The sequence below is a fragment of the Candoia aspera genome, chromosome 2 (genome assembly GCF_035149785.1).
Source record: "Candoia aspera isolate rCanAsp1 chromosome 2, rCanAsp1.hap2, whole genome shotgun sequence".
In the NCBI taxonomy this organism is placed as follows: Eukaryota; Metazoa; Chordata; class Lepidosauria; order Squamata; family Boidae; genus Candoia; species Candoia aspera.
The window spans coordinates 46,989,992-47,017,740 of NC_086154.1; the positions used below are offsets into that span (position 1 = coordinate 46,989,992).

General features: G+C 40.7%; 2 protein-coding genes across 7 annotated transcripts in view; both read right to left on the reverse strand.

Moving 5' to 3' along the window:
• LOC134489203 (protein SPMIP1) lies at positions 1 to 6,830 on the reverse strand. 3 transcript variants are annotated; one of them, XM_063291730.1, is made up of 2 exons: positions 6,017 to 6,830; positions 1 to 332 (listed from the first exon to the last, which is right to left on the reverse strand). In XM_063291730.1, exons 1-2 carry the CDS (start codon positions 6,453 to 6,455, stop codon positions 214 to 216), a joined length of 558 nt encoding a protein of 185 aa, XP_063147800.1. In that variant the 5' UTR covers positions 6,456 to 6,830; the 3' UTR covers positions 1 to 213. The 3 variants fall into 3 exon arrangements, with proteins under 3 accessions (XP_063147800.1, XP_063147799.1, XP_063147798.1); XM_063291729.1 differs by lacking the exon at positions 1 to 332 and adding an exon at positions 670 to 1,125; XM_063291728.1 differs by lacking the exon at positions 1 to 332 and adding an exon at positions 5,187 to 5,296.
• Positions 6,831 to 12,492: 5,662 nt separating this feature from the next.
• FLNB (filamin B) overlaps positions 12,493 to 27,749 on the reverse strand; it is an 82,828-nt gene continuing 67,571 nt past the window's right edge. For 2 of the 4 annotated variants that reach the window (XM_063291733.1, XM_063291731.1), the window contains 17 exons: positions 27,058 to 27,135; positions 26,444 to 26,546; positions 23,962 to 24,102; positions 22,921 to 23,049; positions 22,048 to 22,221; positions 21,496 to 21,654; positions 21,047 to 21,250; positions 20,405 to 20,557; positions 19,870 to 19,992; positions 19,374 to 19,640; positions 18,982 to 19,119; positions 18,774 to 18,889; positions 16,606 to 16,738; positions 15,396 to 15,572; positions 14,933 to 15,151; positions 14,407 to 14,610; positions 12,493 to 14,034 (listed from right to left, as the gene is read on the reverse strand). In XM_063291733.1, coding sequence (XP_063147803.1) covers positions 13,847 to 14,034; positions 14,407 to 14,610; positions 14,933 to 15,151; positions 15,396 to 15,572; positions 16,606 to 16,738; positions 18,774 to 18,889; positions 18,982 to 19,119; positions 19,374 to 19,640; positions 19,870 to 19,992; positions 20,405 to 20,557; positions 21,047 to 21,250; positions 21,496 to 21,654; positions 22,048 to 22,221; positions 22,921 to 23,049; positions 23,962 to 24,102; positions 26,444 to 26,546; positions 27,058 to 27,135 — 2,706 coding nt within the window. In that variant the 3' untranslated portion in view covers positions 12,493 to 13,846. The remainder of the gene's footprint in view (positions 14,035 to 14,406; positions 14,611 to 14,932; positions 15,152 to 15,395; positions 15,573 to 16,605; positions 16,739 to 18,773; positions 18,890 to 18,981; positions 19,120 to 19,373; positions 19,641 to 19,869; positions 19,993 to 20,404; positions 20,558 to 21,046; positions 21,251 to 21,495; positions 21,655 to 22,047; positions 22,222 to 22,920; positions 23,050 to 23,961; positions 24,103 to 26,443; positions 26,547 to 27,057; positions 27,136 to 27,749) is intronic. The other 2 variants (XM_063291734.1, XM_063291732.1) reach the window with 1 other exon arrangement.

Here is a 27,749-nt window from a genome sequence, read left to right on the forward strand (position 1 = left end):
ATAGAGCTGGATCCTCATTTGGTCAAATTTAAAGTAGATTCGCTGAAATCAGTGAAACTTTAACTATGATTCATCTGGGCCTCACTGATTTAAATAGATTGACTCTGAGTAGGATTAAATCTGGATCCAATTCATATAGAACTTCTGATTAAATATCACAACAAGCACTCATACAGCAACACTGTGGAAGTTTTTTCTCTTTTCAGCCAGTATTCATGCCAATTTGTCAGTTTTGGATGGATTATAGAAGATCCCATTTTTGAAGTAGAAAGTATCCTTTACAATGCAAGATTTTCCATGAACTGGTGTCTTGATGTCCTTAACAATGTCTCCTGAAATAAAGAGGTGAAGCTGAGATATATTAACATGTCAAATGGGGGTAGTTATAGTTAATATTTCAGTATTTTTTTAAATTAAAAACAAGATGGGTATGCAGATATTAAAACAAAAAGCAGACCCTTCAAAGCACAATAAAAAGGTGTGCGTGTGCTTTGTTTTATCACTGTCAGTGATATATCAGTGTCACTCTTCTTTAAGGTTAGCGTCTGGCCACGAGGCAGCAGCATCTGCAGGGCAGGCCAAGGGGATCAAACTGACAGAAGCAGTGTCATGGCATTTCAATGCAAGCCCCGCCCCTTTTTACACATGCAACGCTGCTGTTGTCATTCCAATGGAAGAAGCCAGAACCTGCAGATGCCACTGTCATGGGTGTCCACAGGGGTGGGGGGTCTTAACATCAGCAAGGTGGTAGGCTCCATGCTGTGATCAATAGTTATGAGAAGGTACATTGGAAAACCAATAAAAACTAGCATTTAATCCCACATCTGCTAGGCAAGGATGATCTAGTTGCTCGGCAGTACTCAGAAGCTTGCTATTTTATTCTGTTATACACATTGATGGCTTTCAGTATAACGAAACAAATAAATAAATATCAGCAGTTTCTTCTTAATGTTTGCTGAGCTACATTTGGATGGAACCCACCAATGACCACATCTGTACATAACATAATGCCCTAACCATGGCTTTCTTGGGAAGGTGAACTCGCTTTAACAATTTTGAACAGAATTCCAACTGCCAAATGATGCAAAGTTCAGATCCCACTGCAAAACAGTCACAATCCATAATCTGATAAGGTAAGATAACAATAAACATGTCATCCATTTCCTGACCTGATGAAATCTGCATCAGGGATTTAACTACCCTGAAAGACAGATTGCTTGTGAGATCACCACCTATAGCTGCAAAGAGCAATGACCTATTCTCCTCAAGGCTCTGTGCTTGCTTACAATTAGCAAATAACCAGGGTTTCCTCTTATCTGACAAGGAACCACAAATCCCGTTTTGTTGGTTGCTCAGGCTGAATACATCTGAATTGTCTGAGGATCTGCTGTTTTATAGCCCCCAGTGAGCAAAATATGGCTTGTAAAACAATAGTGCACAAAACAGCTCGTTATGAAGAACGGATCTTATACAAGGCATAAGATTTTTACAGTTTGAAGAGAAACCAAAGGAAGAGGATGGGGAACAGATTAAAAAGCATTTGTGGGGGAAATGATCGGAAAGTCGGCGGTTCGAAACCGCACGGCGGGGTGAGCTCCCGTTGCTCGTCCCAGCTCCTGCTCACCTAGCAGTTCGAAAACATGCAAATGTGAGTAGATCAATAGGTACCGCTTCGGTGGGAAGGTAACGGCGTTCCGAGTCATCATGCTGGCCACATGACCCGGAAGTGTCTATGACAACGCCGGCTCCAAGGCTTAGAAACGGAGATGAGCACCGCCCCCTAGAGTCGGACACGACTGGACTTTACGTCAAGGGAAACCTTTACCTTTACCTTTAACAGCAACAGGCTATGCAGAAATTTAACACACTCTTCCTGCACTTTCAAGCAGACATATTTACTTTTAGAGCTGTAGAGACTGCAAACAATTGTAACGATCAGGGTAAACTTGTCTGAATAATTCTGAACAGAAATCAACCTGTTAAATGACATGATGTTCAGGTTCCATTGTAAAACAGCCACACAAAAAAAGATGAGGATAAACATGTTGTCCATTTCCTCACATGACAAAACAGATGTGTGCTTAATTTTCTAGGCTTTATGGATTCCATTCAAGGTAGTGGAACTTTATTCAGATTCTAGCATTAAAATTAGTTTACAGTGAGTGGTTAGTTGAGTAGGCATAATTATTTGTCCTAGCAATGCCAAATTGTCCACTGAATCTCGAACCAAACAAGGCTAAAACAGCTTCAGATACATATCATGTATGGGTTCACAGAACATCCTTACAAAACCAGGCACTTTCCAGGTACAGTATACTTACTTTAGAAACCCCAGAATTTCCAGTCAGTACATCAGCTGAGATTTCTGTGGGCTGTAAACTCAATACATCTGGGGAGCATCAGTTAGGGAAGGTCTAGACCAGCTTCACTTTTACTGGAAAATTCTTATGGTCAAAAAACAAATAATGTATTTACTTTATTTACCTTAGAAATGTGTAAGGCTGCCTGACTCCCTAACAATTCTAGTGAGAACACCATCACTACCCCACACATAAAGCTGTTCTGATTTCTGCATATAAGTTAGCAAAATGACTCCAAATTGCAATAAAATGAAGTTCAGGAGATAAATAAGTAAATGTATTAGTACTCTGACCTGTTCCCTGGGCAAAGTAGTTGGTATTATCTAGGCAAATAGAAAACAACTTCTATAAGTCATAGTCATAAAACCCCTGGAAAGTATCAGGTTGAGAAAAGATTTGCCTGAGGCATTTTAAGGAATGTGGGCTCAATGCAACACTGGGTTTGGAATTCCCACCCCATACGTAAGACCTAGATCAGTGATAGCGAACCTATGACATGTGTGTCAAAGGTGACACGCCCCAACGTTTTGGGTGACACACCAGAGTTCACCGACACCTGACAACAACTATTCTCCCTCTTTGAGTTACCAAAGAAACTGAACAAACAAAAGGCTCTGCAATTCCCCCCACCCACCTATCTCCCCCCCCCATCTCTGCCCTTTTGGCTGCCCAAAATTGGATGGTATTTTTTAAAAATAAATATGTAATTAATTGTTTCTCTTTTGTTCGGGGGGGTGGGGGTGATATGCCAGCAGAGTCAGGTTAGGCATTTTCCAAATTTTTGACACACCAAGCTCAAAAGGTTCACCATCACCAACCTTAACCAACACTGAAGATGGATTCTGACAAAACAAAATACTAAAACTGTATATTTAAAATGGAATTCCATTAAAATCTGAACTTAAAAAAATGAAAGATAAATCTAGAAGGGACACTGGGTCAAAAATCAACATGCTATTATTCAACAACAACAACAACAACAATCAAACTCTTCTTCAGAGTGAGGGAGGCACACTTTTCTTGGCAGAGAAAGAAATTACTTTTATTCTTAAATGAGATGTTCTCTTTCTGCCCTCCATACTTCTACAAAACCACTCTAGCAATTGCCTCCATTTCAGCTACAGAGAAAACAGGAACAAAATCCATCACGTGAGAATCCTCTTACTTCTTGAAGTAATACCTTGGCATCCATGTATTCCCATGCTCTTTGTTGAGGGACTTGGTCAGAAGCTTTGTCCAAGTCCACACCTACAGTGCAGACCAAGGAATCACTTCTACCTTTCTGCCTGTTGGCACTCTCCAGGACAGCCATTCTCCCCTGCAGGCAGCGAATGGAATGGGGAGGGAGCCAGTATGTCTGGCCTGCTGCTGCTGCTGCTGCTGCTGAGGTCACTAATAGCAGACCCCTTGACAGAGGACCCAGCAGGACACCTCGCAGCCTCTCCTACATCCTAAAGGTGGGTGGGAGGGAGGGGGTGGCAGTGCAGCTGGCTGGGCTGGTGGCAGCCCCAGGGCAAAGGCAACCACTAAAATATCCTAGGAAAGGAGGTCATTAATGAAGAGTGGGGGTTTTACAACTAAATGCACCTCCAGCTAACAAAATAGTAATAAAGAATAACTAGATACATAAACAACCTCGTGTGGCACAGAGTGGTAGGCGGCAGTATTGCAACTGAAACTCTCCCCACGGCCCAAGTTTGATCCCAGCAGAAGCTGGATTCTTGGGTAGCTGGCTCAGGTTGACTCAGCCTTCTATTCTTCCTAGGTCGGTAAAATGAGTACCCAGCTTGCTGGGAAAGGTGACGACTGGGGAAGGCAGTGGCAAACCACCCCACTATAGTCTGCCAAGAAAACGTCACGAAAGTGGCGTCCCCCCAAAGGGTCAGACATGACTCGGCGCTTGCACAGGGGACCTTTCACCTTTCATAGATACATTGTGATGACTGCCTACTCAGCCTACCATTAAATTTGATTCATACGTGTTAAAGTAGAAATCTCTTTAATGGAGTGTAGTGTGCAGTACAGAGAAAAAGTTGCGAATGGAAGTTCCCATGCTTTCCCCAAGCTAAACAGTCCAATGAATTCAACCCCCTCCCCCCTCTTCGGTATGCAGCCCCCCTTTTCTTGCCAGTCGATTCAGTTCTGTGCAGATGTCTGCAAAGGCTCTGCCAGGTGACCTTGGATGCCAGAGATAGTCCAAACAAGATGCTTTCACACTCCTGGCTTGCCCCCCCTCCCACTTCTACTGACTCTCAAGTCTCAACCCATGTTGCTTCCATTCATGCATGCGAGTTGGATCAGGTGTTCTGGGAACATTTGATCTGGGAGCATGACATACATACTCTTCAGGCCTGCAGATACCAGTTCTCTGCAGCTTTCTGTAGTCTAGCCCACTTTCAAAGAGCAGTTTTTCTTGCAGTTCATGTCCCCATCACAGTGACTGAGGGTCCTCGGCCTACTCCTGGTTATGAATGTGGGCTCTTTTGGCCATTCTGGCTTAAACAAAGTCTTTTGCTTTGACATCTTGGATAAGCTAACTAATTATTCTGGAAAAAATTGCCGTTATGTCTCCAGACAAATGCTGTGATGCACCTCTGCCTTTGCATTCAGTTTCAGCAAGCAGCAAACCTTCCATGACCAACACAGCCTGTTTCTTTTCTCCTCCCCTTATAAACACATATACATTTTTCTCTTTTACATATACACAACCTGGTCTATCTTCTCCTCACTCTCCCCCCCCCCCATCTAACTATAGGTGAGATTTCTGACTTCTTTTTTACTAGTACTGCCAGTTTTGGGAAGCAAAACTCCAGACAAGTTAGAACTTCCTCTATTCTTTGTTCCATCAAAGGGTGGTCCAGATTTTTATTTGGTAGATTTATATCCCACCTTTGGTTCAGGTGCAGTCGAGAGCTGGTAACCCCAGACTTCTAGTCCTGAAAAGATGTTGGGAGAGGAGAACGAAGCTGAGCATGAAGGAGGAGGAGAACCAAGAAGAAAGAAGGAGGGCCCACAAGATAGAGGTGGACTGAGGGCAAACATTTACAAATCCAGATGGTGGGTGCAGGAGATTGGCAGCAAGAGCAGGAATAACACAGGGAAGGAGGAACATGTGGAAGGTTAAAAGGGATGTTGCACAGGAGATCCCTGCTTTTCTAGCATCCAAATGCAGCTCCATAAGCTGAGACCCTCTTAAACCAGTCCTGGCCACCGCAGAGAGATTCTTTTTCCATGGCTGAGTTGAACTGCTCTCTATCCACCACTGAGTCAGCAGAAACCAGTAGCTGCATGAAATTTGCTGTGCCCATTGCCAATCCCTATCCCTATCCCAGTCTCTACAGTTACTGACTACCTTCCACTGCAATGGCTAACCAAGATTTTACACATCTTGAGGCTGCCTTGAATACTGTTGGAATAATGGGGGAAATACTACTTGAATACTGGTCCAGCTAAGTTTCTCTCGTTGGTGGGGAGTGAGATGAAGGTGATGTCATGGGAGCAAATGGGAAAAGGCTCTTTTCCTTAGTAAGGGGGACTTGCAATCTTGGGGGCAGGGGTTGAATTGCCATCAATAAACTGGATGCTCTTACAGCATCTCCATGCCCTCTGTTGTTGGAAGCATCAGGGTGGGGAAGCTGCAACCAAGTTCTGCTTACCTAAGTGCCAACCATAATCCCATGAAGACAGCACTGGGTAGCGAAATTTTTCTTCAGGGGACTTCATCATTCTCTCTTTGAGGTACTGTTGCCTCCCTTTGCCTTCATGGGAGAAGCCCTTGTACAGCAGCTGCGTGGTCTCTGGGGTTGGGACCCTCATCTCTGGAAGAGGGTCCTGAAGACTCAGCTCCCTCTTCTCTTCCAGTGGCTGCTGCTGGTCTCCCTTTGGTGGAGCTTCTTCTTGATTTCTAGAGCTTGAGTCCTCCTTGGGAAGGTAGATAGCAGGCAGCAAACACTTTTGCCTGGAAACGCCATGATTGGGCAGGCGCTGGGGGTATTTACATCCATATTTTGCCTTCCAGCTGACCCTGCAGAAAGCCTCCTTGTTAATAAGTTCCCTCCAGCCATCCTGTTCCTGGGTAGTTAGCAGGCCCCTCATGGCTTGCAAGCAAAAGCAAACGCCCGGTGCAGGATTGTTGACTGTGCTTGGTATAACTTATCACTTCCTGCTTCTGGTGTCCAAGGAAACGTGCACAAAAGGGTCTGTGAAGCCAGGCTCAAATTACAGCCCAATGGTTTGCTTCTTTCCCCACCACTGTCACTAGGCTGTTGTTCCCAGAAGGCTGTTTGTGCATGGAGGAGGAGAGATGCTAAAAGGCCACGGGGCTGATTTTGGTGCAAGAATTGGCCTTAAATTCAATTGACAATTACAAGTAGGGCTTGTAAACCAAAGTGAAAGCAACAAAAGGCATTTCCCTGCACATTTGTGTGTGTCGATGCATGCACCCATATTGTCTTTCTCGCTCTCTTTCTCACACACACTCACACACACATGGGGGGGGAGGACAATTTAAACACATTTAAACAATTGGTCTTGTTTTTAAACAAGTCCCCCTTTGGGGGGAGATGGGCGGTGACAGAAATTTGAAAAATAGATAGATAGATAGATAGATAGATAGATAGATAGATAGATAGATAGATGATAGATAGATAGATAGATAGATAGATAGATAGATAGATAGATAGATAGATAGATCATAAGCAAACAATGGATCTGCCAAATGTATTTTCCTTGGTTTTAAGTTGTGGAGAAAAGGCTCCAGGTCAACCATTTGCTTTTGTTCTGTAATGCTTCGTCACACAGTGGAAGAACTGCCACACCCTTTGAGAAATGAGAAAGTTTTGTTTTCAGGAGCTAAACTGTCAGTTTAAAAAGACTAATGCCAGACCTCTTCCCCAGTTTCAGGGAATACACTGTGAGTAAACTAACATACATGAGGAGGGAATATTTTGAGCCACAACCTCCAATTAAGTCTTGTGCCTTGGCATGGCATGGCAAAAATAATACCGTTTGTGGGTAGCTGTATACAATTTCAATGTTCTATTACAAAACATGTCATAATTTTAAGCCAGGCTAGAAGAAAAGAATATTGGTATACCCTGCTACACAAACACCCCATACTGAAAACTGGAAAGAATAGTTTTTGTCATATAATCGGTTCCAACATTACTGCTGTATTTCACATGTATTACGACTGGGTTCATACATTATGCAAAATCACGTTGTGTTTCACCAAGGTTTATTCAGTAATAGTTGTGTGTGATAATGAGCTGGGTTTGTGTAATATATGAAGCCGCAGTTTCACTGCTTCTGTTGGATCGAGAGCTGCACCAAGGTTTGCATGGCAAGGACCCACTCCAAAAATAATTTAAAATCATAATGGCTGAGTTCATACATGTTATACCAAAGCAAGCATCTGACATTATGGTTTATCATGAAAATGGAATTTAGCTGAGATATTCCTCTTGAGCTCTGTGGAAAGCACATACTGGTCATGTTTGTACAACAGAGCTGACTCGTAAGTCACCACTCTTAGTCCCAGCAGTGCACTGTATCAATGTCCCAATCATAGGGGATGAGTTGATTTTCTACACCTTTCCAGCTTCTACAAAGATAGCTGGGACACTGTCACTACTTCTCCTTCTCTGTCAGCCCCACTAGGTAGACCAGACCAGGAAATCAACTCCATAAAACTACTTTTAATGAGATAGGTAATAACAAAATCTTGCAAGTCTGTTTGTGCTTACCTCATCCTCTTTCTTATATTTTTGTAAATTAAGGAGGCATCTGCCTGATCCATTTCCAAATGTTATCTCATTTCTCTGGACTTAAAAAATATTTCGGCTCCATTTACCTTGGATAATATGTCTTTGCATATTTCCATCAAGGTCATCTTCCTTAGTCTCTATGTTCTCCTTCTCCTTCTGGAATAAAGAATGAAGAATGGAAAAATCCCCCATGGTACAATTAAAGTCAGTGCCACTGTGGACAGTCAGGGAGGCTTATCAATCCCTACATTTTCTCTCTTTTCTCCTCAATGTTTCCTCTGGGATCAAATGTAAAAAGATTAATAGAATCACAGAATGCAAGAATTGGAAGGGACCTTGGAGATTAACTAATTCAACCCTCTGCTTAGTGTTGGAATCCACTACTGTAGCACCCTGACAAATGGTCATCCAGCATCAGACACTTCCCATGAAGAAGAGTCCACTACTGTCAAGATAGACTATTCTTCTGTTGGACAACTCTTACTATTAAGAATTTTTTCCCAATGTCCAAATGAAGTCTACTTCCTTGTAATTCAAACCCATATTTTCTTGTTTTGTCCCCTGTAACACCACCTAACAATTCTGCTCTGTCTTCCACACGACAGCCCTTCAGATACTTGTTGACAGATGTCTCCTCACAGTCTTCTGTTGTCCAGCTTAAACATACCCAATGCTTCCAATAATTTTTCATGAGTTTTCTGTTCTAGGCCCCTTGTTATCTTGATTGCTCTCCTCTGTACGTACTCCAATATTGTAGAGAGTAAGGAAGATTACCTTGGCAGACATATGCAGGCTCTGTTGCCCAGGCATTAGGGACTAAAGTGTTTTTTAAGTCCAAAATATCCAGATAACATCTGGAAGCAGCTCAGGCAGAAGCCTCCCTAATTCAGTGAACTATGAGGAGGAGGAGGAGGTACAACACAGACATGCAAGATTCTTATTATAGCCAATTTCAATAAAAGTAGTTTTGGACTACCTGTGGAGTTGATTTCTTGGTCTGGTCTACCTAGCACGGCTGAGAAGTATTGAACTGCATACAGTATTCAGGGTGTGATCTGACCAACACAAAATAGAGAAGACTGAGGACTTTTCTTCACCCTGACATTATAGTTGATGCAGCCTATGATTGTGTTTTTTTTTACTTGTAGCTGTATCACACTTTGGCTTATGTTCAGCTTGCAATCTACCAAGTCCCTCAGTTCCTTTCTGCATGTACTAATGCCTTATATAGTACTTTCCATCTTATACTCACACCTTTGATTTTCACTACTCAGATGCAGGGCTCTGCATTTGTCCCTGTGAAATTCATCTTGCTAATTTCTGCCCGTTGTTCCAGCGCATCAGGATCCTCCTGAATCTTGATAGTGCCCCTAAGGTATTTGTTATCCCGCACCCACCCTATTTTCATTCACAAATTTGATAAATGTATTTTTCTAACTTCCTCAACCATGTCATTTATACATTTGTTGAACAGTACAGGGGTTAGAATAAACCCACTCTTGATATGGAGCCACTGATGTACAATTGTATATGATTGTTCAACTACCACTGCATGCATCTAAGCGTGCCCAGCTCACATGTTGCCATCATCTCTACATGGATTTCATGGGAGACTTTGTCAAATGCTTTGCTGAAGTCAAGGAACAATAGGTCCACTGCATTCCTGTGGTTAACTAAACTGATCACTCTGTCAGAAGAAGAAATCAGGTCACTTTGGTTTGACATGTTCTTGATAAACACATGCTGGTCCCTTCAGAGCAATGTATCCTTTTTTAATGCTCGCAAACAAATTGCTTACTAACCTGTTTTAGAGTTTTGCTCTGTGTCAGCACGAAGCTGACTAGTCAATAGTTACCAGAGTCCTCTTTTTTCTCCTTTCTGAAAATAGGAACATTTGTCCTTTTGTTGCTTTTTTGGTCTCTTTTGCCAAGTTTAAGTTCCTTTTGCACTCAACTTTTTCTCTGCAGATAGTAGCTGCTTGCTGGTAAACCTCCTAAGCAATTATATCCATCTTCCGTTTCCTATTCACATTTCTTTTAACTCAGCTCAGTCAAAGGCTCCCTATCCATCCACAACGGTTTCTTGAAAGTTACAGAGATTCCTCAGAGGTGCAGGAAGTTGTTAAGAGCCTTTAGGTACAAGTCATTACAAGAAGGAACACCAGACAGTTAATGCACTTGTTCTGAGATGGAACGAACAGTGCCGTAACACCCATCCTTATGCATATGCACATAGCACCCACTAGTTCACTAACCCGTTTGAGATACTACAGAACATATACATTCTATTTACTCTTACCTCCCTGCAACTCCCCTATTTTTTAAAGTCATCCAAAAAAAAAATTTGAAGGAATGGTACGATCATGATTAAAGCAAATGTTAGCTGTTGGAGAATAAAAGGAGAGTGCCTGTACTCAATCCAAAAGGAAGAAAACCTTTATGCTCATTCAGGAAATAAGTTATCTCCTTTCTGGCCAACTATTATATTCAAAAAAATTAGATTGTTGTCTTTAGCTTCTTTTTAAGCTTATCTGCTTTGGGGTTTGGGGCATCTGTCACCCTGAAGATGCCACTTCAGTGGTCTATTACTGGGGACAAAGATCAAGCATAGGAAGGAATTAGAATTTTAAGACACTGGGATCAATAGACCAGCTCACATGTAAGCCCATTACCATAACTAAACAGTATTTTATGCTTGAAGACTTTTATAGAAATGGCAACTTTCTATCTGGAGATCTGCTGTTTAGGTCTTACAAAATTTGCTAGAGCCACTCAAGTACATACATTTATTAGAACAGGACAAACAGTACTTAAAACATTAATGCATAATATGATGGCGTTGGCTTTCTATTCAGGCTCTCTATAGAGCCCAACCACTATGATATGCATGCCATAATTTATGGCTTAGCACAATGCATGAACTCAGCCAATAGAGGCTTACACAACAAAACATGATTAGTATAAAGTGAACCCAGTAGTGAATTGCCTGCTGCAAGATCTTCTGTATAACTAGCTAACCCAATTTTCTGGATCTGAGTGACATACCAAACCACAAACTAGCCACTCACACTTTAGTCTAGCCATGTGCAAACTCCATTTGGTCAGTTTATGGATCAGCGTGACATACAAATCCAGAAAATTGGGTTAGCTGAGTAAACCAATCATGGGTATATATGCTGCACAAATACAGGAAGACTGGCTGTGCAGCGCAGCTAGGACTTGCAATGTGAAAAGCAATGTGACTTTGTATATTCATTCAAGAACTACCAAACTCAGAATTTCTTCTTGTACAGTTATTTCCTTGTGCAAAGTTCAATCCAAAATGAATTCTGATCAGTCTTGAACGAAACTAATTTTGACTGGGTTTGGTTTGGGAATAAAAAAATGTCTGGCTCACTCCATGTGGATGGTCTTTGGACAGAAATGGGAGCAAGAACCTCTAAGTTTTAAAGGCAATCAATTCTGGTAATCTAACACATCACGTTGGATGTGGAGAGGTTGAAATGTTTTAGGATGGTGTTTTTTGCCTCTGCTGCTGTTTGATATCAATGTGCAATCTACAGAGTTGGAGAGAGTTGTTGCCAGTATGCAACTTTCTCCCACTTTTGTCAAGAGCCAGCAAAACTGTGGCTGCCTCGAGTATGATAATGGAATGGATGCTGCAAACACACAGCAATTCTGCACAGAGGTGGTAGCACACCCATCCCAACTGGCTTGCCCTTCCAGCAAAAGGGTTAGGGTCGTAGTCTGTCACTACTTATCAAACCCGCACTGTCACTAAACGCTATGTGATTTCTATGGCTTAAGTGTCTTTTATCTATTTTTCGCCCATGTATAAACTTCAGTCTTTAAATTACTCATACAGGCTGGCCTTCTTTTGGGGTCTGGTGGCCGTTGTTTTGAGCAGAACAAGGTATCTACTCCATTATTTCAGGATTCTAACTCAATGCAAGTGTTATTTCCCTTTCTCCTTTTACTCCTGGTTTTAACCTTATTGCTTGAAGAGTTCTTGGAAATTTGACTTTGTACTCTTTCAGTTGGCTTAAAAAGGAATGCCTCGACATGGATTTTAATTTCTTTTCTTCCCTCATGGTCATCGTGGTTTTTGCTTCTACATATATTGGTAATTTTGCTCCATTCTTAAAACTAATTTGCTGTTGCCAAGCATCTGACTCCCCTATGCCATTCTAGGCTACAGTTTCCACTGAAAGTCGCCAATGAGAATTTCAGGTTAAGCCATATTATCCATTTGATGTTAAAAGGGCCAAACTAATTATTGCAGAAACCCATCTCAGTTGTTTTTTAACATGCACATTTTATTTCTTGAAGCAAACATTCATGGTTTTTAATAAGTTATGAGATACAATATTACATTTATTCCAGTTTATTTTGCTTTTCTGATAGTTTACAATGTAGTGAGCATTTCACATTAAGGCACACAGTCCAGTTGAAAAAAAAACCTGGTTACACCATTTCCTTTCCAAGAAGCTGTGCTTAGACTTAGTGCATTGATATAAAACTACAAAAATAAAGCCGACCAAGTAGAAATCTTTTGCTGAACAGAGGGAAAAGAACTAAGTTACTTCCATTAAGTGTCTTCCTCCATCAAGCACATTTAAAGCTCTTTAAGGGAAAACAAAAAAAGTTCTGCTAAAAAAAAAAGCCCCAGAGGCTTTTTGAAACCATTTAGTTCAATATTTGGCAGACACTTTTTAAAACCTTTTGTCATTTTGAAAACCAGAATGATCATAATGCTCTTTTCTTATCCAAAAATAATTAAGAAGATTTGTTCATGAACTCCTTGAACCAAACTCTTTCAATCAGTTTTAATTTGCACTGTTGATTAGTAGAAACATTCAGAGTTTCACATAAGTCAGCTGCCTAGATTAGCCTTCACCTCATCATTAACAGGCATTACAACAAGGAAGTCACAAACGCTTAGATTACTGTATACAGAAACAGCTGGAAGAACAGTGATTGTATACAATCCATCACAGCTTCAAGCACCCAGCAAAGTGCATCTTTGCTAGAATATCAACAATCTGGCATTCTATTGCTCAAGACAATCACAGTTACACCACCTATTACCATGACCTGCATAAAGCATCAGTGATGAAGGCTTCCAGAATAGCTTAAGACCCCCATCTGGTTTCCTCCAAGGGAAAAAAAAATCCATTTCCCCCCAAATGTAAACAGCCAACCATTATGCAAATTGTTTTAGTGTTTAAAGATAACACTATTTTCAGTTTTCACTATTAGCGATAAAAAGCCTATCAAGTACGTAAGGGCACATTAAGTACCAGCGTTTTTCATCTAATGTCTTTACAGAAGAATTTTAACTGACGGCAGTCAGTGATATTCTACAACAAAGTGAAATGTTTCCAATTCAAAAACAAAACCTATTGCAAGTCAGTAGTTTAAGATACCAATTTATCCAAGACAAATTCCAGTTTAACATGTAAATTCCAGAATCCACCCCCGAAAAAAAAATCCATAGTGCCCTACTTTATTTCATGATTGTGTTTTGATTCAGAACAGTACAAACTAAAGCAGACAATGAATTTATAAGGCATATCAGAGATGCTTAAGACAAAGAACTTTAAAATATATTTAATCTGGGTTTCGTTAAAAGTGATCTGTATACATTGGTCACAGGACTGCTCACAGTATTACATGTAAGGTTTCCCTTAAGAAGAGAAGAAGCTATTGAAACAAGATGAATTTATGGAACAGTAACATGGAATGGACTTCCAGGAATGTGTTCTTCGCCCCACTTCACAGCTAGTAGGTAATCACCTTTTTCTTTGACAACATATGTTACATGGTACTGGTAGTTTCCCAAGTGTTTCACAGATACCTCTTCACAAGGTATTGTAGGTCCATGGACACCAACTAACAGCATATTTGAACCTAAAGCACAAAGATAATGCTAATGTTACTTATAATGCAGCAGAATTCAATACCTAGCACTATTGAAAGTCACAGAACTTCAGTCAAGCATTTCATTTTCTGCAGAGACTTAATAGCAACCAAAATGAAGGCAGGCAGCCCTGGTGACTACTGTAGTGAAAAGAAGTATCAATATTTTTCAGTCACCATATATGTCTCTTACTGTGCTGTAGCAGATGGCTGATTTCCCACTAGCAAGGACAACTATGGTACATTACACAGAAATATAAGAAGAGGTAATGAACATTTATTTACAAAGCTTTCAGACAAGTTAAACACTGAGCTGTAAGCTGTTAAACCAGTAATCCACTCACATTTTAAAAGACAAATTACCTGCTTTGCTGCAATCCACTGAGAAAGAATTTTTCTGGCCCATGAAGGCTCTAGAAAGCCCTGCACCCCTAGCAAGGACTTTGCTTGCATCAGATGACGACTTGGGAATGGCTCTGTAGAAGGTATCTGTTGTGGACCTAGTCACAGATTCTACCATAATAGAAGATGTTTCATTTGAGGTGCCTGCACTAACCAGCCGCTGACCTAAAAAGTACAAGATGTGTAAGTCAACCACAAGAATTCATAGCTATATAAAACAGGTGTGAATCAAGTCTACAACTCTACTGGCTACCTTCTTCATTTTATAGTCCTTCCACTCTATCCCAAGATACTTTGGGCTTGTTCACACACAGGGCTAAGCCATAATGTGACAGGCATGAACCCACCATTATGGTTTGCCTTTATGAGAGAACCTGGCATTACAGCTTGGTCAACAAACCATGACTGGAAAATCCTGGTTTAACATGAGCTGAACCCAGCCATTATGGTTGTGAGCACACTTCTAAAATTAGCTCAATATTCTTACCTGTCACTTTTGCTTTGAAAGGACTACCAGCAATATGATTAGGTCCTCCATATTTAATTCCAATTAAGTAGTTTCCTGGAGCCATCGGCGTATACATTACATTGTACCCCTCTGGAGCTTCTTGGCAATCCATTTTCACCTTTGACGGCCCCTCAATTGTAACAGCAAGAGTACCAGGACCAGCTTTTGTGGTGTCTATAGTAAACATGGATTGTAATCCTGGAAAGCAAAGTACAAATAAAAAGCATGGATGTAATGTGCAGACTCATGCAGTTCAAGTAGCAAAAAGCTTTGCCATGTAACCACCATAATCCTGCTGCAAATTTGCTTTTTCCTAATGAGCACTGCAATTCCAATTGAAAACTAAAAGAAAGGCAGTGTTTAAAAATGAGATGAAAAATAGTGTTTTTAGGCAAAAACCTGGTAGTATTTTAGATTAAGTACAACACAGAGAAGAAATTACCTGTTGTGCCACTTTCCAGGCCTGGTCCATAGGCAGTTACAAGAGCTGGACTATCTGCAAGACCTGGTTCCCCCACTCTAATTTTGAAAGGACTGCCTACAACGTGGCTCCCATTGAATTTCACATCTATTGAATGAATGCCATTTTCACGTGGAATGAACCGGACAGCATATTTATCTGTAACATATATAATTAAATAATTAGTTTAGGACTTCCTGCGGAAAAACATTTAACATTCCGAATTTCCTTTTTTCCCTCAACCTGGTACCCTCCCAATCAGTTCAGACTGGAACTTCAAGAAATTCAAAGACCGTGCTGGCTGGGTCTTAAAATCCCAATTCAGCTGGAGGGTGCAAGGCTGGGGAAGGCTGGCTCAAGGTGACTGAAGGCTGAAACACAAGACAGGCCAAAGTATAGGAAAAGACTAATAATGGAATGTTCATTCAGGAATAATTTATTATCAGTCTACAAAGCTGGTCTGAACTGAATTGATTCAGAAAAATTATCATTGAAATTTGTGTGTGCATGTACTAAAAACACTGGTTTGATCTGAAATCAGCCCAGATCAATTCAGACGGTTGAATTGGCTAGGATTCATAGAATCTGAGTTGTCACAATTAAATCTGTTCTTACTGCTTCACAGATTAATTGCAAACTGTTTGTTTTCTTGAGACTAGGTATAACTGCCGGTAGCAGTAAAAGCTCCCACACGGAGAACAGTTTTTTCCCCTCGTATTGGTAAAACAGAATAAATGTATTTATTCCACAGAGAACACATCTAAGTATTAGAATACTGCCCTTGCTTAGAAAGCAGTAATTAAGCCTGGCAAATATTTTGGAAACATATTTCAAGTTATACAATGGATTAATTATCATTAACTTAAGATGGGACTAATTTCCTCAGAGGGGATATTGCTAGAATATCTTAAAAAGGCAGGCAACAATGCAGCAGGATAAAAAGAGAGATCGCTTGAGGCGCTGAAGTTAGCAACATACTGCCTTGCATTTTGTTTTTATAAATTCCAATGAGTAATATTCCTCTAAGAAGTCAAGATGGCAAACACTATTCTTTCTTCCAGTTTTAGATTCACAGCACTCTGGTAAGGTAGGATGGATGGAGAGAGAAGGTGGTTAATAAAAGTTAGCTATTATGTTCTAGATTGTGTGTGCTTTCCAAAAAAATCAAGCAATGTGGTGTGTAGTTTCTCACCTTGCTCCAGCTCAGAAACATGACATTCTTCGACTGCTCCAATGGGGCTGTGCACTTTAGCATCAATCTTGCCCTTTGCCCCATTAAGCCTTATGGCAAAGGCTGCTGGCTGGTTCACTTTTAACCCAGATTCCTAAGAATGCAATATTAAGATTAAGCACAGACACCGTCATTTGGCTAACATGGAATATAGCAAAATATAGTTCAATATTTTGCCACTTGTAAGCAAAAGGAGGCACCGTTTGTGTGCCTAAAAAGCAACAGAAAAACAAAGTATGGTTGTCTTTAAATTATATTGTACTGAATTTATTTAAAAACTATGGTTTGAGAAGAATTTGTCAATTTTATTTTAAGCGTAACTGTGTCTCCTATGAAATAGTTGAATGCCCCTGGCCTGACTGACTGCTGGCTACTTACCTATCTAACTTATTTAAGGGAGGGTCACTCATTATCCCATGATGTGAATAACTAGGCAGAAACATGGAAGATCATCTCTGTGCTTCAGAGTATAAACCAATGTGATCTGTTGGGGGGTTAATTCTAATCTTGAAAGACAGTACAGGATCATACCGAAAGGTAATAAAGGATAGTACAGAGTTATTATTCTGAATTATTCTAATCACACATACTGATTTCTAGCCCAAATATGGGTATTGCAAGCCTATAAGTTAGAATAAAACCTGGCATAAAAACTAGTACCAGACATCTGATTATACGACGATTGTGGCATAATCAGCTGTTTAACCCCTCAACTGTTTAGTTTTCTGTGGGAAACCTGAGTTCCCATGGTGTGGCTCGCCAGCTAATATATTGCTAGTAGCAGCATCAGACAATCATTGATTATGATACTTGCAGCTCTCTCTTCATGGAAATCACGCTTTCCACCATGGCAACAGATGCAGTACTTTGAGGATCCCTGGAACTATGAAGAAGGAACTAAAAGGATATACGGATCTGTATCTGTTGGGCAGCATCTTTCACTACACACTTTTGCATGGCCCACCTCTGCCTCAGACTCTAGGAAATTCAAGTTACTTCATCAGGGCTATAAAATGCAATGCTCTGCTTTCACTTCATAGCTTACTTGAGATTTCATTTTCAGCTTTACCCTCAAGAGAGAAATAAATGGTTACTGAGCAAACATACAAATAAGGCATTAAAGTACATCAAGAGTTTTTCAAAATGCAAAAGACTCCTCTGTAAGACAATGTCTTATCTCCCTGCCTCCTGCCTTCCCATTATCCTCCAGAGTCGCTCCCTGAGTGAGATGGGCAGTGACTAAATTTGAAGTATAAATAAATAAATTATTTTTATTTCCCTCTTTAGGGTTTTAAGTCAGCTGATTTTCCACATTCTGTCAGGAGTCTTTAAATGAAGCACAAGAAAAACATCAACACCACAGCAGCTAATTCCATCCTTGTAATACTTTTAGTAAGATTTAACTAGAAAACTGCACTGATGCACAAGTCTGCAGAGCACAGATTACTCAACCAATACCCAACTTAACTAAAGACAAGACTGTGCCACTTAACATGGCTACTTTAAAGTGCGGCAACTACTCATGCTAGTTGGCTGAAGCTTAGACTAAAATCTTCCATGTTCCTTTCATCTTAAACCTAAGACAGTGGACTCAGTGGCCTAACTGGCCTCTTTCAGGCCATTTGACTGATTGCATGACAGCTGGAATTCATTCTTACACTCGGGCTGATGCTGACTATTTGAATCATGAACTTCAAGGTTTTGTGAACCTGCACAGTGTGAATTACTGCTTTGTAGTCACTCTAGAGCCCTACTTGTTCAACTATATGCATTCTCAAAACATACTTATCATTAGTTTACAGTGCTTTGTTTAAATAGGAATGGTAGAGCTAGGCATGTAGTCCTGCAAGCTAGCTATTACTCTTGCTTGCTGCCAACTATTGCTGTGCACTGAAGTGCTTAAAATGCCTTATGGCAAAATAATGTTAATAGCAATGTATGTAAAGCTGTTTAGTGCACTAAGGAGATCAAGCTATGTTCTGTCCAGCACTGTTTCTTAACTAAAAAGCCTATTTTCTCCAGGCAGAAAGGCTTTCTCCAAAGAAGCCACAATAGGAAAGATAAGAACACAGAGAACAAGGATGAAATCAGCTTGCTGTAAGTTACAGAGATATTTCCTTGTGTCTCACCTGAAGGCTCATAACAGTAAGCCTACGAGCATCATCTGAAGGTGCTATCACAGGAACCAGGTACGGGCTTTCAGGAATTTGATCATCATTAAATTTGATGGACACCTCATAGTTACCTGAAAGACACAAGAACATCATTAAGCAAACTAGAAAAGCAAATAACCTGTTCCCAAGTTAGAATGCTTTTCATTATACTTAAATCTCATACCAGGCTCTTGAACAGTATAGGACACACCACAAGATCCATCTTTGTGGTCTTCAAAAGCAATTTCTGCCTTACTTGGCCCTTCCACTGAAATGGAAAGACCACCAGCTCCTGCTTCTCTTGTCCATATGCTAAACTCAGCTGTTAACAAAAGGAAGCAATTAGAGACATGTGACTCCCCCCATCCCTTTCTTGTAGCACTGGCATTGGCTGCCACAGAGTGGTGTATCCCAAAATACATTCCAGCAGAAGCAGTTGTGTGAAAAGATTCATATCCAGCCAATGCTGGATCATCTTGTTCTAAGAACACAATCATATACTGTACATCTTAAAGAAAGATGTTCAGGCCAGTGACAGGCATTCAGTTGGTTAGGATAAAACAGTGAAGGTCTTACCTGGGATGCCAGCCTCTGCTCTTTCAAGTCCTGGACCACCAGCTCTGACTTTATTGGCTCCTCCTTCACCAAGAGGCCCAACTGTAAATTGGAATGGGCTACCGGGCACATGCTGCCCTCTGTATTTCACAGCCACTGTGTGGACTCCCATTTCTTGTGGCACAAAGCGGACACAATATGTGTTTTTGCCATGCTCCACAATTTCTGCCTCAGTAATCCTTCCTGATGGGCTGGTTACTTGGGATGACATATCACCTATATCAATTTCTTAGGGGAGAAAAATAAAGCCTAGTTTTCATTTTTTAACATCTTACACTGGAATGCTGCTTTTTTCTGATTGTTAAGAAAACTCAAGTTGTTTCTATTCAAGCAAACACAGTAGAACGGAATCAGTTATTGAACTTTTAAGGATGTTAATAGCCCACTTTATTTAAATACCATCCTGTCATTTTCTAGGCACCATTTATTAAGCTATTTATTAATGGGCAACGCTTACCTGGAATTTTTAAGTTAAGATCACACAAACTTCCAACAGTGGCCACAGAGGGTGCTCGCCTGGTACGTGTGATGCTTTCCTTGACCCTGCCTTCACCACTTATTTTCACAGTAAATGGGCTGCCTTTAATTAGAATATACAAGATTACAATGAGTTCCATTTATCAACAGTACAGATACTAAAATTTAGGAAGGTAAGAGTTTTCAGAAAGCATACTAGATACAAAGTCCATGTATTGAACAAGATTACATCATAACAATTAAACATTAAACAGGAAATAATGACTGAATAATGACTACAAAGAGAACCAAATTTTTACACTAGACAGTTCAAAATGAAAAAGTGCTATTTCAAGTGATTTAGAGGATTATAAAGTGCAAGAATTCACTGTCCAGAAAATCAAGCTGCTCCTACAGTGTTTTCAGTATTCTTGTACTCTACTGGTAATGTTAGGAATCTGAACTTTAAAAGGGTAATGCTGGTGGGTTAACAAAACAGCTAGTTTTAACTTATCCAACGTTTCCCTCATTCTTACCTGGGATATGTTCATCAGCAAACTTAGTTGACACTATGTAAACACCAGGCACAGTTGGAAAGTATGACACTTTGCAAGTTCCATCATCTAGATCTTCTGTCTGGATATCCACTTTGCTAGGTCCTTCAACTGCCAGTGATATTCCACCATACCCTAGAAAAAGAGATACAGAGGGAGTGCCTATAGTGATGAAGAGTTGCAAAGTATTTCCTAGAAATTAAATAGCTAGATATCACAAATTTCTACTGTCAGCACATGATCATGGGCAGAGCTCACCAAATATCTGATTCATAGTATAATGCTATGAGTTGTGTGTAACACTACATTAAGTTATCAAACTTGCATACCACTGAACCCTTTTCTATTTTGTACACAGTCTCATGGAAATCAAGCATTCTATATTTTTGAGCTTGACAATTTACAATTCAAATGAGAAGTCAAATCATGGTTTTAATTTGGTCCAGTGATAGAAACATGTAAGTTATTCTTACTGCATGGTTGGACCTAATTGTTTCAAACAGTGGCAAGTCAACTGACCTGTCAAAGGGTGTTTCTTTCTGTTTCTCACATATATAGGAAGGGACAACTTCCTAGGTTAAGCCACAAGAAACCTTGCAAACGAAGGGACTTTGGATTACTGACCTGCATCTCTCATATCAACAATGAAGTCACACATTTCAAAAGTGCGTCCTTCAACCAAGCCACGACCAGAAACTCTTGCTCTACTTGCATCACCGATCTCAGACTGAACTACCATAATGGACACCGGACTGTTGGGCACAGGACTTCCATTCTTCATTATGCTGACCAAATGTTCTCCCACCTCTCGAGGAATGAATGAGATACCTTCCAGATAAAGCATGGAGACAAGTTGTCAATTCTGTACTTCATAAAAGAAAGCAAGCATTACCTTGTCCTCTCTACCCTCCCCCTCTCCCCCAGCAGGAAGCTAATCAGTGTTTGATATTACAGGCAGCATTAGTACTCACCAAATTCTAGATACAATTGTAGGGTATTTATCAGCATTTAACTGTGGTCCTGACAAAAATTTCATAAACAATCACATAGCCTCCCTAGAAGATCAGACTTACCAATGTGGTTATTTGGCAGTCTTTTCAGAAGACAAGGTTCATCTCTGCCAGATGGGGCTTTAATACTGGCTGACAAAAGACTAAGATCAGTCTCATTAATGTCTAGCAAGAAGTCAGCAGCAGAGCCAAGTTTAACTTGGGATCGCCTCCTATTGTCAGCTTTAGGAAAGAAGAATTCTCATTAGGATCAGCAGATATGTAAGCAAGGCTATTCTACTTCAGCGGTTCCTAGATGCAACATTATGGTTGAGGAAATGGAAACCCTAAACAAGTAATCATTAGATAACAGTTGAACTGAAAACTCAAATATGCTAATGGAGAAGAAAGTATTAATTTCCAATGCTTTTACAGTAAATCCTTGGCTAAAAGCTGTTTTGACATTGCCAAATTTTATTGAAACTGGTATCTCATAACACAAAGCTCTCTGTTCAAATTTATGAAAATGTTTCCAACTTACATATCTTAAGTGTTAAAACTAAACCATTCCTATATGAAGTTATAGCATATTGTATGAATCAGAAGCCCAGCCCTTATTTGTAGTCATTCTCATACCTGTGATTTTGGCAATGAATGGGCTCCCCGGGATATGTTTATCATTGTACTTCACTAATATGCTGTAGTTTCCTGGAAGCGTTGGCAGGTAAGTGACAGTGCAAGTGCCATCCTTATTATCAATGCAGCTGATCTCGGCTTTTGAAGGACCTTCAATTGCTAAATCCAAGCCACCTGTCATATTGGGTGAAAAGCATCACTAGTATTGTCCTATGTATATTTCCAACACTTTGGCTGAAATTATGAAGAGTAAGTTGCAGTTTCAGATGTGAGGGGCCTTCTTGGAAGACCCTCTGATCAAATAATCAAATAATATGGCTTGCCTTTGAAACATCTCTTTATATTCAAATCCTCTTCATCTTTAATTATGGGAATTAATCTGTGCCAAGCTGACTAAAGTGGGAAGATGAACTAGATGTTCTACAAATATCCAACACTAACTCTGATTCTGTAAGCTAGTATGCATAACTTCTCCTAGATTATGGTTCCATCTCTTCAATGTTGTGTTTGAACAGATTCCAAACTCAGTCACAAAGCTTACTCTGTGGCTACGGGAAACTCTCAAGTTAACCTATAAACATGGTGACTGCGCATTTAGACAATAAGTTTAATATACCATGATGCCTGCAAAGTAGTAAAATTCCTTTTAGTAATGTTACGCTTAAGCAAATAGGACTATCATAATGCACCCCTGTGGTTGCTGGATAAAATACTGAAATAAGGAATTATATTTATTTTCATTGTTAAAATATCTTTATAACTCTAAGCTAGCACTTCAAGATCCTATGCATGCTTATCTAGAAATTAAAGAACAAGATAGAGTGGAATTTGCTTCATCTTTGGTGTACCTGAGGCTAAAAAGCTAATACTTACCTTCACCAGCATCCTCTGTGACTATGGTGAAGGTTGCTGGCTTGTTTGCTGTACCATAAACAAGGCCAGGTCCATAAGCAGTCACATTTCCACTGTTTGGGTAGTTCACATAGAATTGTAAAGGGCTCTCTGCAGAGGATAAAACCCTATTATCAGTACACACAATCTCACAGATTTTAATTATTTTAGTTATTTTCTCTCTCCAAAATAGATTGCAAATGTTCTTCGCTCAACGGAACACTGAGTTATCCTTTGCTGTTCACTTGAATTCCTCCACATATTCCATTCAGCATTATATAACATCCCTTGTTTGCCTTAACTGGCCAAAGCTACACACACATGTATTTCTATAATCTCCTTGTCCCTTTGGAAACTTAAATACTCTGAGATAACCTCTCACCACACATTGGAAAGAGGTGAATAACTAGAATGATAGAAACCCTTAAATATGCCCTAAAGCAGCTGAAGCACTACAGTTCAGAACATATGAAGATTCTTTGTTATATATTCTGGGCTACTGAACTTTTTTCTTGTGTAGAATATTAAGGAAGCAGAGCCCAAGGATTTTCATGCAGTGTATATTTTTGCATAATGCGTGCAAGCCAGCAATATGTTATAAGCAGTCAAATTTATGGAAATTCCTACTAATTCTCTAGGAAATCAAATTTAGCTATTTATAGTATGCAAAAGAGAGCAAACTATAATTTAAGGAAAGGAGAGCTAATATTTTACACAAGCTTTTACTACAGCTCTTAATCTGTACCTCCCTAAAATTATACGTTTCAACTGACCATACAGGAAATGTAACAAATTTCAGTTCACAAAGCCAAAGCTGTTTTAAATCTGGCACAGGCTCAGTAAGAATTCTTGATGCCTTTAAGCCAATGCTTTTCATTTTATGACACATAATGCAAATCAAGGCTGCAGCCATTTACAAGGCTGAAGTCATCAACATCTAGGGTATGGTCCATAATTACAGTTCCCATTCATTCAGTTTTTGCAATACAATATGAATGTTAATTAGAATTAATTGGTGCTTACCTGGAATATGGTTACCCATGTATTTGATATGCATTTCATGTAACCCAACCTCAACAGGAGCATATCTAACTGTAACTGTGCCATCCTTGTTATCCACAATTTCTGGTGTTGCAGTCTTTCCTGAAGGCATGTAGACTTCCCCTGAAAACAACAGGATTACATTTGTACAAAAGCAAAGCCATCCAAGCATTTTCATACTCAAGCCTGTACAATATCAGGGGCTATTTTGTGAATTATCCTGGTTCCCACTTCCATCTTGATGCTACCAGAAATCTTGGAGATTACTTTCATATCATTAGCAGAGAATAACTAGTAATAACTTAAAGTCAGCCCCTTCAACTGTTCAAGAGTTTAAAAACAGAGTATATTCAAGCAGATAGCATCTATTATTGTTGCCTCACAATTTGAAAATTACACCTGGAGTTTGCTAAGACTTGCCAAAACCTGATAGACTTAAAGAGTTCAATCTGGAGTTGACGTTCTGGACCATACATCCCCAACCTAGGGCGCTCCAAGAGCTATGCCATCCCGGAATTCTGGATAGCTGCATCTTATTTAGAGGATAGAAAAATGGCCTGGACTAGTGAAAGCAGACTAAATATGAATGATCCACTGTGCAAAACTAAGAACAGTTATTTCAGTAGGAAACCCTTTTGGATTACACTGCAAGCAAACCAGACTGCAAATGTTATAAAATTGGTTCCTTGCTTCAGATATGTGAAGAAGTTGTCACAGAGCAAAGAATTACAACCTCTCCTCAAGAAGCCATCACTGGACCCTACTGTTCTGGACAATTTTTGTCCAGTCTCCCACCTTCCCTTTTTGGGGAAGGTGGTTGAGAAAGTGGTGGCTTTGCAGCTCCAGAGGGTTCTGGAGGAAACGGATTATCTAGACCCCTTTCAGTCAGGTTTCAGGCCCGGTTATGGGACGGAAATGGCACTGGTTGCACTTATGGATGATCTCCAGTGGGAGCGGGATGGAGGCAGTGCATCCATCCTCGCTCTCCTTGATCTCTCGGCGGCTTTCGATACCATCAACCATGGTATCCTTTTGGGGCGACTCAGGGAGTTGGGGGTGGGTGGCGTAGTTTAACGCTGGTTTGCCTCCTTCCTCCACGGCCGATCCCAGTTGGTGTTGATAGGGGAGGAGAGATCGGCCCTACGGCCCCTTCTTTATGGGGTGCCACAGGGATCAGTACTCCCCCCTCTCCTTTTTAACATCTACATGAAACCACTGAGCAAGATCATCCGTCACCATGAAATGAGGTATCATTGGTATGCTGATGATACTCAATTGTATATCTCCATCCCGGATGAAGTAAGTGATGCCGTGACTACCTTCTCCGAGTGTCTGGGGGCTGTGGGGGCCTGGGTGGGGGACAACAGGCTTCAATGAACCCTGGTAAGACCAAGTGGCTGTGGGTTAATGGTTCTTCCGTATCTGGGACATTAACATCTCTGGTTCTGGATGGGGTTGCACTGCCCCAGACAGACCCAGTGCGTAATCTGGGGGTCCTCCTGGACTCACAGCTCCTGTTCAAAGAGCAGGTGGCAGCCGTGGCCAGGAGAGCCTTTGCGCAGCTATGTGCTGTGCACCAGTTATACCCTTTCCTGGATCGGGAGGCCCTTCGAACAGTCACTCATGCCCTTGTTATCTCTCATACAGACTACTGCAATGCACTCTACATGGGGCTACCCTTGAAAAGTATCCGGAAGCTACAGCTGGTTCAGAATGCAGCCGCGTGAGCTGTTTTTGGCGCCCCCAGAAGGGCACATGTAACACCGCTGCTGCACGAGCTGCATTGGTTACCAGTTTGCTTCCGGGTCCAGTTCAAGATGTCGGTTATTACCTTTAAAGCCCTACATGGCATGGGGCCAGGTTACCTGAGGGACCGCCTCTTCCCCATTACATCAATCCATCCCACCCAATCGTGCAGAGAGGGCATGCTGCGGACTCCGTCTGCAAGAGAATTCCACCTGGCGGGGTCCAGGAAGCGGGCCTTCTCTGCAGCAGCTCCCGCCCTGTGGAACATGCTGCCCCCAGAGGTGAGATTGGCCCCATTGCTCCTGGCCTTTCGGAGGAGTCTGAAGATCTGGTTCTGCTGCCTCGCTTGGGGTGGAGAGGGGAATAGATCTACATGGGGATGGTTGCTATAGACCACTCCTCCCACACTTGGACTGTTTTAGATTCTTTCACCACCTGGATTCTTTATTTTTACCTTTATTTATATTATTTATTATTGTATTTTTATACTGTGTATTTTATGGTGGTTGTTTTTAATTGATCATTGTAAACCGCCCAGAGTCCCCCGATGGTAGGAGATGGGCAGGGACAAATTAGATGATAGATAGATAGATAGATAGATAGATAGATAGATAGATAGATAGATAGATAGATAGATAGATAGATAGATAGATAGATAAATTTTGAATGATATTAGCCAGCTGGGCAATCTAGAATTTGAATGCTATAAACTATTTACCAGTAATTTCCCCTTTTCTTACTGCAAAAGGAATGACCACATCAAAGGGCTTAAAGCCTACACCATTCACATCACCATCAGGTACGTATGCTTCTTCTGTGACCTAAAGAAGAAGAAAAATGTAATTTTATGTGCAGAGTTAGAATATCGGGCTAGCTTTTTAGACTGCTGCTTCCAGAATGAAGACACCAACATTGCAGAGATGTTTAGAACATATAAATGGAACAGTGAAGTTGCGAGACATTGCACATACAAGGAGAGCTCCATCTGAAAGAACTACACTTGGCCATGGCCTAGAGGAAAATCAATTTGTTTAAGAAGAAGACACCAGAACAGAAAGCTATCTGTCCTCAAATGGCTAGAAGGAAACTGATGTGCACTTTTGTAAGGACAGAGTACCTTAGGAGCCTTGAAATGATTGTGATGTTAAAAGTTGCTCAACAAGTCATTAGCACAGTAATGAAGAGAAATTTTTGAATCAAACCTAGCTTCCTCCAAAGTAGCATTTGGACCACCACTAAGACATGACACAAAAGCAAGCTTAAGCAACCCCAAGAGAGAGGCAGGCTGTCATTTCTTGAATGGAACATGGAAGGAAGTGTAAAATTGTGTACCCAGGGATGGAATCCAGGGGGACAGGCTGCATTTAGTGGCTCCTGAGACAATACTGCAACTTCATCTGCATCTGTGGCCTAGTTAGTGGCAAAAGGTACAGTTTACAAAAAAAAAATCCCCTCCTTCTTCACAATCAGAGCATAAAAACACCAAATACATAAATATACATAGGGTGGGGAGGGGCACACAATAGCATGGGAATATGTTATCACCTAGCCCAAAACTAGCACACGAGAGTTGCGTGGTCCTTCCCAGAAAGCCAACCTCAAATTCCTTTGTGCTTTCTCCAGTTTTGTCTGCTTTCCCAATGGCTCTTGATACCCTCTTTGACAAACTCATTAACTCTGAGGGAGGAAATAGGCAACAGAAAATACTACAGGAAATAAGAGGTCAATACAGCCACTTTAAGTGGTAGTATTTTATCCTACGGTCAGTCACTAACTGTCAAAAGCCAATTCAGGAAAATCACACAGATAAGTAAGAACCAAATGGAAGATCTCTCTCCATCTAAGCTATAGGAATGAAGACAGGTCAAAAAGGAATCCTTAGACAATATTCATGATCTTACTAATAGGAAAGTTGTCTAAAACCTCTTTGATGTGAATTGATGGTATGCTTCCCAGTCTGCACTATTCAGAGCTCTATAATACAAAATATATCCTTTTGTGTTCAATTGCATTCAATTACTAAG

Bases quoted from the DNA above. Each gene is read 5' to 3' on its own strand.
- LOC134489203 (XM_063291730.1), bottom strand. From the start codon at position 6,455: ATGAGGGGCCTGCTAACTACCCAGGAACAGGATGGCTGGAGGGAACTT. The intron at 333-6,016 runs GTAAGCAGAACT...TCTTTATTTCAG, and splicing joins GGATTATGGTTGGCACTTAG to GAGACATTGTTAAGGACATC.